At 40.6% G+C, this 11,379-nt stretch overlaps 1 protein-coding gene across 1 annotated transcript; it reads right to left on the reverse strand.

Moving 5' to 3' along the window:
- Positions 1-1,962: 1,962 nt before the first annotated feature.
- Positions 1,963-6,722, reverse strand: sbk3 (SH3 domain binding kinase family, member 3). The gene is made up of 4 exons (XM_070912617.1): positions 6,635-6,722; positions 4,458-4,605; positions 3,724-3,926; positions 1,963-2,748 (listed from the first exon to the last, which is right to left on the reverse strand). The coding sequence occupies exons 1-4, from the start codon at positions 6,638-6,640 to the stop codon at positions 1,963-1,965; spliced, it is 1,143 nt and encodes a 380-aa protein (XP_070768718.1). The 5' UTR covers positions 6,641-6,722.
- Between the last annotated feature and the right edge of the window lie 4,657 nt (positions 6,723-11,379).

Below are 11,379 nucleotides of genomic sequence, written 5' to 3' on the forward strand. Positions count from 1 at the left end.
TTTGCATTTGGAGGGCTGTAGTGTGCAGATAGTCAGAGGGAGGTGATGATGTGCATGGTGTGTAAATAGATGGGTCTGGGGTCTATTTATAAATCCATCTGGAGTGGCCCTTAGCAGGGGTTAGCACAGGCCCTACTGACATACACACACACCCGCACTGCACATTAGCAGCTTGCTACCAACAGGGATCCACTCCAAATTGAAACTGAGATATTGTGCAAACTGCAATGTGAAAGTTAAAAGTGTGCATTACATTTTCTGTGATGCATTTTTCCATTTACTTATTGCAGTGGAAGTAAACCCAACTCTATCTATTGTGAGTTAAAGTTAATTCTGAAGGTGTATTTTATTGATTTTTTGATGCTAAGTTCTTTGTATCTCTTGTGGTAGACCATTGGTAACATCATAGCATGATTCAGTGGTAGCAAACGTGTACAAAGTGGCTATAAGCGATACCAAAGCATTCTTCTGGGGGCAGTCTAACAGGAATGCAGGTGATTTTTCAACCAGTTACTGTCCTCTGTGACAGATGTAGGACAACTACCCCCACGAACAGTATGGAGGTCAACATGTGTGTAGATTTCACGTGAGGTTTGTTTCACTGTCAACTCGTCAATCAATCATGTATCCAAGTACAGCATAATATATTAAAGGACATTTTAGCTTCAAAATAATTGGCAGTGTGAATAAATATCATGCCTCTCCTGCTGCAGGTAGTATGCCTGAGGTTTGCATCACACAAACTTGGAAGAAGATCACGCTGGTATCAATATCAGGTTGTATTGTTCAGTCCAATTTTAGATGTGCTTCTTGTGCACCTGTTGCTTCACTACGTCAGAGATGTCACTTCTTTCCATAGGCATACTTTACTCTTAAAAAGGTTTCATTAGTTGAAATGATTATTTTTGTATCATTATTTACACATAACTAAGAAGTAATTATGTATTTTTTAAGTTGGATGCCTGATTTAAAGCTCACATTAAAGTTATATATGCTGATACATAATCAGTAAAGAGTCATTTGCTTTTCATGTCACAGTTTTACTCAATTAAAATAGTTTGAGTCATTGATAAATGTTTCTGGGCTGCATCGTCTGGAAGTGTTGAATAAAAACACAAAGCAGGTAATGTTGGAGGAGAACATACCGTACACCAACCAAATGTGTCTGATTTATATGTCCTTTCAAGCAAATAAATTATCAAATTAAAATTATTAAAGCATAACTCAATAATTTATTTACTCTGTTTTTTGTATGTTATTAAGTTTATTATTACATGTATTTTTAAGCTACCTCATTACTAACAATTTATAAACCCTTCATGCGTTTAGGATTTTTATTTTTCTTAAGCTTTGAACGATTGAAATGTCTCCTGATCCGCTCCCTGCTTCAGAAACACTGATATTTTAGTCAAGAAAGATCAGGGACACTGAGGTCAGGTTGGGTGGGGGCTGGAAGCAGTGGAGGGGGTGGCAGAGGGGGTTGTTCCTTACAGTACAGTGTTTTGGTATTTTTAGAAGTTCAACAATTTACTTTAAATAAAACTGACTTGACTTGATATAACACTGCATGTGTAACTCATGAACTGTATCTCATGAGAAGTTAAGGTAAACAAGGAGTTTATTTTGTTTAGACAACAATTCCAACAATAAATCCAATACAGATTTTTAAAGGCACTATGATACAGCTTGTAGTTTCAAACATCAAACTTTTCTTGTATTATTTATACACTCTTTTCATTAAGACACACATACATACACATATATACACACTCACACTGGAATATATACAACAATGACAGTGGTAACTTTAGTAATGATATTTATAAAAAAATATATGAAAAATACAGCACCTTAGAGTGTATACATTTGTATTAGATTTAAATCTATAATCATACAGAAAAATACATTGCAGAATAATGTCAAACATGTTCATTCATTGAAACAGTTTTATAAAGACAAAGCTTATCTCTCCCCTCTTCCTTCTCTCACCAGCTCTTCTGCTACCCCTCCTCCTTCTCTTATTTTTCTGGCCTCCCTCTCTGCCTCCTCTGCCTTCCTCTTCTCCTCTCTCTCCGTCTCCATCAGCCATGGCCCTCCCAGGTAGCTCAGGATCTCCTCTGGGCTCCCTCTGTGTTTGGGCTCCGGGTGGAGCAGCTCCTTGAAAAGAGTCATCACTAGTGGGCTGAGGCCCTCAAACTGGGAAGGCGGAGGGTTGTTCCTTTGGTTTTCCTTCATGATTGTGTAACTGTCTATTTCCTCCTCATCCCTCCACTCACCATCCCTGATCTTGTCCTCCTTTTCAGCCTCACGCTCAAACCACTCCTTGTATCTACGGTAGCCACGGTCGTCATGGGTGCTCTCCTCCCAGGGGAAGCAGCCAGTTAAGAGGCAGTAGACGAGTACACCGAGGGCCCAGCTGTCAATACAGGGCTCCACTGTCACCCAAATGTCCTCCATCTCCTCTTCAGTCCCTTCACACTCCCTCCTCTGCCATTCCTTCTCAGCCTCCTTGACAGGTTCCACCTCAGGAGTACAGAAGGGCGACTCGTACCAGACAGCTCGGACAGTGGAGCCGATGGCCCGGGAGAGGCCGAAGTCTCCCAGTTTGACCCAGCGACAGGAACTGTCACATAGGAAGATGTTCTCAGGTTTGATGTCACGGTGGACGAAGCCCAGGGAGTGGAGATGTGTGACGGCACCACTCAGCTGGGCCATCACCCTCTGGACACACTCTTCATCCACCCCGGCCTGAAACAGAGAGACAATATCAGAAAACATACCCTCCATAACTTACTACATTTTGTGTTAGATGAAAGGTGAAAATTAGTCTGGTTAGAACACAACATCAAAGACAAACAAAATCTGCGTCACCAAAATGGTTGGTGACGCTCTTGGCAACCCCTGCTTTATTTCATGTACTCCCACTTCATTCAGTGAGAGCAGGATGCCCTGATTCTTATCTGTACTCTATTATGTTACTGGCAGTGACACAGACACAGAAGAGGGCGAGCTGGAGGCCTTTATCAAGCATGTCTCAAAAGTACGTGGTCAGCAGTTATATATTCCATGAAATCCCTGTGAGAAAGCCACACTGCTGACATTAAATACGAGCCTTTTCAACTGTTGCAGCAGTTGCATTTGATTCAGATTGTCTTCTTGAAATTACATTTATATGCTTCTAATTTGTTTTGCTGCCTGGATTATGTTCACAGGCAACATTTTTTCCAGTGAAGGAAGTGCTATGGTTACAGTTAGGGAAAGATTGTGGTTTCGATTAAATGCTGATCAACTAAACAGGTTCCCTCTCCTCTTGGCTTTTTCAACAAAACCAAGAACACAATCTTTCCCTAACTTTAACCAAGCGCTGCGAGTGCCTGACTATAACCGTAATAAAGCTTCATCACATTTGTGTTGCTACGAGAGGATATTATATTGTGGATATTGTAGGGAAAACAAATTAAATACATTGTCAGTAAACATTTTGCAGATACACTTGGTATCAACATTTCGTGGCTTGCAAGATACTGCATTACGTGTGTTTTCTGTTCCAAATTAGTAGGATATATATGTAATTTGTAGGAGACAACTTAACATTCGTGCAAGTTTTTGTTCTGCTGAGATTAGTAAAGTAAACTGGTTACTATAGTTAGTAAGTATGTTAGGCTGGACATACCATGCAGGGTATTAACAGTACAATTCATCCCGCAAAGCAGCCAAACTGACCTCTGACACTATCACACTGTAGAGGTCACCGTATAGACCAGCTTGCTGGGCAAAGACATAGTAGGACGGCGTGGAAAAGAAGATGCCAAGGGCCCGTGTCAGAGAAGGATGGGTGCAGTAAGAAAGGGAGAGATTGTATTCTCGCAGGAAAGAGGTGAGTGAGGTAGACTGACGAGGGAAGAACTTCAGAGCCATAGGGGTTCCTGAAGGGAGTGAAGCGAGACAACATGTGTTGAATATTACAACATCTAATCAGCTTCAGTCAGATGTTGTCAATAAGCTGTCATCATTGATGGAATGTGAGTGTTGTCCATCATTGACACTGTGAACAAATATAACTTCCCCTTTGGGACGACTCTGTTACACGGCTACACCCCAGTTGCGGCAACTCTATCTCAGAGAATGTACCAAAGCACTTCATTACAGTGGCAGAAGCTCAAAAGGTTAAGTGAACACTATCAAAAGACAGATCTGTCCTCGCGTTGCTGCAGCGCTGACTCCACCTGACATGTGTAGTTTCTTCATTAGAAAGAAACCCAAGCCTGAGATAAATGTGCTGCGGTGGAGATAAACCATTTCACCCATTTCAGATTACACAGTAGGAGTTTAAAAGCATAATCAAAACTCTTAATTATATATATATTAGCATTAGGACATTAAAATGTGAATTTCATACAACGTAGATGTAGCAGTCTCAGGCTGTCATGACCTTTAACCTCGAGTCTTGCACTAACCTCTCTTTCTGTGTACGGCTAACATGACCTTTCCGTAGGATCCCTCTCCCAGGAGCTTTACCACCTGGAAGTGTTCGGATACCTTCAGACTGGGCATGGACTGCGCCGACAGGAAACATCGCTCGTCAAGTTCCTGAGCTGCTGCAGCCTGGGAACATACACACAAATCCATATTCAGTGTCACTGCATGATGCCTGCAGATGATTGGTTCAGTGTCGTCAAGAGAAAGGAGATCCACAGCTTGACCGGCATGTGTTGATGTTAGTGACAGGTAACTTCACAGAATGAAGTCTGAATCTGAGGGCGAACATTATGACGTGATACCCGAACCTGCTACTTCAAAAAGGAGGTTGCAACTTTAAATCTCATATATCCCATTAGTTGCAATACCAATATGTTACTAATACTATTCTCACAATACAAGGAGGTTTTTCTGAAAGTTCATTCATTCAAATTAGTGAAACACTTTGTGTTATGTAATCACTTGTCCTATAGGCGGAATAAACTCCACCCTGATAAGACGTCAACGTGACGTTGTATCAGAGCGATCAGAACATTTGGCGCTGTCATTCAGTTTCACTGTTTTCATGAAGTCAAATCCATAATGACTTCTTTTGAAGTAGATCCCCCACCACATACCCCAGCCAATTAGGAAGGCTGAGAACAGTTACCTCACACAGCTTAACACAAAAGATGGTAGGATAACATATTTTTACTTTTGACCTTCCACGTGTTGCGTAACTGAGCTTAGTGGGCAACAAATTAATTTTAATTAGATTACACCGGTTATGTCATTACAAACAAATGTAACATTTCTGGTGGTTATTGTGCTAATATCAGTCGATTTTTGTGATTTGGATTAAGATAATGAGCCTGATTATAATCAGTGAAATTTTCCAATAAATCTCTGATGTTGATAAGAGATGAAACGGTGCCATATGACACTTGACAAGATTTATTTTTGAGGTATGCCATGACCGCATCTTAAAAAATGGATGGGTCTCAGTTATGAATTTCTGCTTGGCAAGCAAATGCATCTGATGTGTAGCCAAAAATAAGACTGCAGGTTTCAGCCAGTCCGAGAGTGCTGCTTGGCACAGATGTTGCCAAGACAGCTCATCTCATGATGGGCTGCTTCAAGATCAATGGTGTATAGATTGATGCTTCTCTACAGGTGCACCAATAGGCTCCAGTTTGTGTCTCCAGAACGTCAACTTTTCAGACATTGATAGAACTCACAGGCTGATAAAATGATGCATTTGAGACAATTTCTAAATGCAAGTAAAGTAAAATGAAAACATCATGTTTCTACATGAAACCCTATGGTAAACAGTAATGTATAGACTTTTATGCATATAACTATAACATGGGAAAATAGAAAGATATATTGTCTGTTTATTCGTCTATGCCTTTTCACAGTTTTGAAGTCAAAGCACAGTGTTAAATTCCTGAATTCAAATCTCAGTTGGGTTCCGTTCACAGAGTTGTTAACACATGTTTGGGTTATCACATCATTACATTCTTCGGCTGCTCCTCATTCTACTAGTGCCAAAGTGGAAGGAATATAATTCATTACGTTCTGAGAATCGCTTGAGTTTTTTCCAAGTCACAGTTTGACTCTGTGATTTAGTGGCTCTGATGCATTAATCATCACAGATGCATGTAAAACATTTGTTGCATCCTGATATTTGTCCTTGTAAACTGAGGCGATTATTAATCAACCCCCTATTAGTAAATGGCGCTTGGCATAAAACGACAAGTGATCTGAGATTTTAATAAGGGCGCTGCATGAGCTAACTTCATTAACAAATTTGAAGTTCTGTGCAAGTGCTCAACATTACAAGCTGAAAATCCTCTCAATGACATTGCCTATCAACCCTTTTCAGCCTCAGAGTATTTTTGCAATAAAAAGCCAGCAATGCATTTGTACCATGCCTGCATGTCATCTCGTCATATAGTTGCAAAAACATATTTGGAATATGACATATAAAACCTCCCAATCATTTGCACATACAGGAAATAATTGCATATAATTGCAATATGCATGTTTTTGTTGCCACTGTTTTTGTTTTTTGCAGCACAATATGATGATTTCATGAATATCACTTTACTCATAAGTATGCATGTAACATTTTGGTGCTGGATTTGTCTTCACGGGAATAAAGTGCAATACTTACTGTCATTTTCTGTTCGGTTGGTTGATCTCTGTTCACTTTGTCTCGACTCTTTTCAGCATCTAAAGACTTAAACTCCTGCCAAGCTACTGTTCTCTGCTGGAGCTCAACTGTTTGTCCTCGGCTGGAGCGATAATTCAACTTGGAATTGAAGCTGAGATTTTTTGCCTTTGCTCCGTGGTTCCATGCAGTAGCTCAGCAGCTTTATAGAGGAGGCTCTTAGATGTTTACTGGAGACCTGGATATTGACTGTGTGCTTCTCCCCAGGAGACACACACACTGAACTTTCTCCCTCCCTTTTCCTACTCTTGTGCCAGCTCTCTCTCTCTCTCTCTTTGACTCCCCTCTGTAATGCTGGCAAATACGCGTGAACCAGCTACAAGGCATGTCAAACCTCTCCCTCTCTCCCTAGCCCCCCCCCCCCCCCCCCTACACAGCAGTGTTAATATTCCACTGTTTCCAATCTGTCAGTCAGCCTGACCACATTAACCCATCGCTCTACTGCCTCCCATCTCCTCAGCTGTCACTCACTTTCTGCTCAAATACACCCCCCCCCTTCTCTTTCCATGTCTCTGTCTCTTTCTCACCCTCTCAGTCAGTCTGAGTCGGTGAATTCCCCCCACAGTGTAGGATTCCACATTTAATCAACAGCTATGCTGGAATGATCGGAATAGGCCAACAAGCTGTACCCATGATCCCTGAATCTTACTGGGATTACAGGGTACAGTTAAGCATGCCACTTGTGGATCCTTATATTGACCAATATCACTGTCCTTTCTTTCTGTGCTGCCCTTCATCCATGTCTAACTCTGCAGGGGGCATACTAATATAGTTTGAAATACATAAAATCAATTTAATTTCCCCATCACTTCCTCCAACCTCTTGACTCTGAAGAACATCTTCAAGGTTTTGCTATTTTTGTCATCATCAGTCAAACGTTTCCCCCTCATCTCACTCTTCCACTCTCTTGTCATGAAACCCATCTCCGTTTATCTCTTCCCAGGTGCATATTATGGCCGACCATCACAGACTGACATAGCTAACAGCTGAAACCCTGCCTTGCAAAACACCTTCACTCTGTACTTTGCTGTCTACATGCCAGCTCTGTTTCCTACTTAGCGCCAGCTGCAGGTCAGGCCTCTTCTCCAGCTCCCATGGCCTCGACACCCTACTCCTCTTTCTGTCCACTCAGATAGATTTCCCTTGATACTACATACTACAAGACTATTATTGCCACTGGCTTGATGGCTGTTCGTTATGTAACGCAAACACTGGCTGCTATCACAACGGCTTGCTCCCTGCTCAGGTTACAACCACCGCTGTGCTGTGGACGGCCATAGACCAATGACTAATATGTACTTCCATGTTTGTGCTGGTACCATAGGGTCCTTTGTGCCTCTGCTGTGACAACCTCCGCCACTCCACCACCAAAATACATTGCTTTCACTATGTTGATGCCAAGAGAGAGTCACTTTCATTCACAAATACAGGATGTAAAACACACACACACACATGCAATGAATGTGGATCTCGCACACATGCACAAGATCACACACGCAGGACAGCTTTCTGACAGTTACTGGCAAGTTACATAATGTACGTCTTTGCTATTTGGTTACACTTCTATATTTTTGACTACTAAAAAAGGAAATTGTTTATGCTTAACCGAGAGATGAGATGGTGTTCTCTTTCAGCTCTTGCATTTTAGATATACTGCAGATATTGGTGTACAATAAACATGATATATTGACTGAGAAATGCAAGATGATTTTCTTCCCTTTTTTCTTGTTTAAAAAAGAAACATGACATACATTTGACGTAATATATGATTCCAGGAAGTCATACTTATTTGTCATTAACTAAATATATTAGTACTTTAGTTGTACAGGTCACATAATGTTTCAATTTCCTGGTACGTGTTGTGAGAATGGTGCAATGAAATAAGAAATAACAGATTTCAAAAGAGGATGAAGCATTTCACAACTCCAACAGTTTGGAAATTATGAGAAAAAAAAGACTTCAAACTATGGGAATGTGTATCAATAACTATATTCTAGTGTTTTTCTTCTTATGCATTTCATAACATAGACTAAAATGAATGTCTCCAATACAACTTCAAGGTAAATAGCAATTAGATCCAACCCACAGTCTCTCATCCTCAGTGAACATAACATCACAAAAAAGCACTCTTCTGAATAAAAAGAAAATGGAGGCACAAGGAGTATCATGTGGTGGGTGTTGTTTTAGTTTTAAGATGATAAATGAGCATAATCTTGACCAGATTTGAGAGATGAATTAGACCAAAAAAAAACCTGAAGATCGAAATGATTGAAGTAACTGACATTGATTTTCCTAGAGATTTAGAAGTTTTATTTGATATGACAATGCAAATCATTGAGTTTGTGTTCGTGTGACATCAAACGCCAACTATCCCATTTATCAAGCTTGTTTGATGCTTTTAATTACTTTTACAGCTGGCTTTTTTCAGGTTAATTGTGATACTTTCCTTGTTTTGATATTCATGAATGATATTGTCTCAAACCACTCTCTCAGTGAGCGTAAAGGAAATGCTGTATAAAGTTTCTCTGGGGACATAACAGTGGAACAACACATGTCAAAATAGCTTTAATGCTTGTTATAATCGCCTGCACTTCTTTGTTTGTCTTCATGAGATTAGTGTTTCCAAAGCAGTGCAACAGTTTGCTTGAGTCATGCTGCAATGTTTCCTCCGGTCCCCTCCTCCCTGAGAGAACGCAAAGATAAAAGGATAAAGAGATGCAGGATAAAAGGGGCGCTTGTAACGCACATGCATGCCAGCTGTTACTGTGTTGCTATGATCTATGAAGCTTACCATGTATTATTTATGGTTCTAATGACAGTCGACTCTGAGAGAAGCTGTCTGGTTTCACTTGATGCCAGAGTTAGTTCAACGATGCCTCTTTGTGGATGGTGTGTGTTATTGCATTACTGAGGAGAAACCACACACAGTGTCATGCATTACATTACATGACAAGTTTAGAGAGTGATTTTGGATTCTACATCGGCCTTACTTTAATTAAGGCTCTGCAAGCTTAAACTTAAAGGTCAAATACAAGTCTCTACATGATTTGACTTGTTGAAGACTTTTGTTTCATGAACAGTCATATTGAGAGCAAGACGAAAAGGTATTCAAATTTTGTAACCTCCATCTCCATTGCCTGGAAGGCAAACATGTATAAAAAATAGCCAATTTTCCCGTTTAGTTATTACACATTAATAGTCAATAAAGAATTAATTAAGACATCTTAATGATGTCTCTGTGTCTTCTCATCTGTCTCAATCTGCACCTTTTTTTATTTCCACATGCAAAACCAAGGTTATCATTTTAATTCTGATAGGCCTGTTGGAGGATACAAAACATTAAAAAAAATAACTAAACTAAAAATACACAGGAGCATGAAAGAGGATGTGATTTCTTCCCCTACATAGTGGGTGGTATTTTAATAAATAGGGGAATTGAGCCTAACAGCCAATCAAAAGTTACGTCCCTATCTCTCCTCGGAAGGCTTTAAACATCTATAAAACGGCGTTTTGTACATCTTTCCCTTTTGGGATTTTAATTTTGACTGTTAAAAAGTCTATTAATTATTCATGAGTCTTCCACTACCATCCCGGCAAAACAAAGCTACAGGGGGTGCGGTCTTTCCTGTAGTCGAGAACGGAAGCGGAAATTCGGCCATCTCCTCATACACTCAAGCTACAACAGGGTCAGTACACACTTGATTTGGATATTTATTGTGGTGTCTTGTCAATATTTTTTTGACATTTCGGCTTGTAATTTAAGCGTGTATATTCAACATTGTCCTGAAGCGGGACGTGCCTTTGCTAAAGCCTGTACGGTCTAGCAGTCCTGTTGCCACTTGCGAACTAACTAGCAGGAGCTAGCTAACGTTAGCTAACTGCTACCTTGCTAGCTGGCTAATCTTTCCTAGCAGCAGCAACAGAGTAGCAAGTGATTTCTTCTATCAGTCAAACTGGCAGGTAACCTTAACGTCCGTTTCTAGTCTGGTATGATTCAGTGTTGAGACGAGAGCATCACCTTTGGTTTGACGTTAGTTTGTCTGCCAGTTCGTACCCAGCTACACCCTTCTGTACCCCTGTTTATACTTTACCCAGACTTTACCCAAACCCTGATGGCAAAGTGCTAGCCAACTGTTTCGATTAGCTTAGGTGAGAATGGGGGAGTTGCTTGCTAACTGGCTAATGGAAGCTAACAGTACCAACTAGTGACAGCTAACGTTAGTTGGCTTGTTGGCTTTACTAAACCTCGTAACTTGTCTTTCGCATACAGACTTTGTCACACAGATATGCTCGTTTTTCGATACTCTTGTGAACACTGTTGTATAATGTTAGGGTACCCATTAACTGTGTCTGGACACCTTACTCTACGCGGTCCAACACCCAGTGTAAGTTAACAGTTGCTGATTAGCTAGCATAACGTCAGTAGACTGTTTGGTTGCTAAGATTACGTTGGCTAGCTGACTAACTTGGTAGGTGTGACAGGGAAAGCTGCAGTTTTCTGGATGTGTAACGATTGTTAACGTTATCTATGTGCAAGCTAAGTGGGTGGGGGTAACTTCTTCGTGGGGCTGTGCAACGTCAACTGCATGCAAGTGATAGGAGAAATAAGTTAGTTAGTTAGTTTTAATGCCAACTCTGGTAGTCTATGTAAAGCTATCTTATCGATAGAAGAAACTGTCAGTTGCTGA

The sequence above is a fragment of the Enoplosus armatus genome, chromosome 9, assembly GCF_043641665.1.
Source record: "Enoplosus armatus isolate fEnoArm2 chromosome 9, fEnoArm2.hap1, whole genome shotgun sequence".
NCBI lineage: Eukaryota > Metazoa > Chordata > Actinopteri > Centrarchiformes > Enoplosidae > Enoplosus > Enoplosus armatus.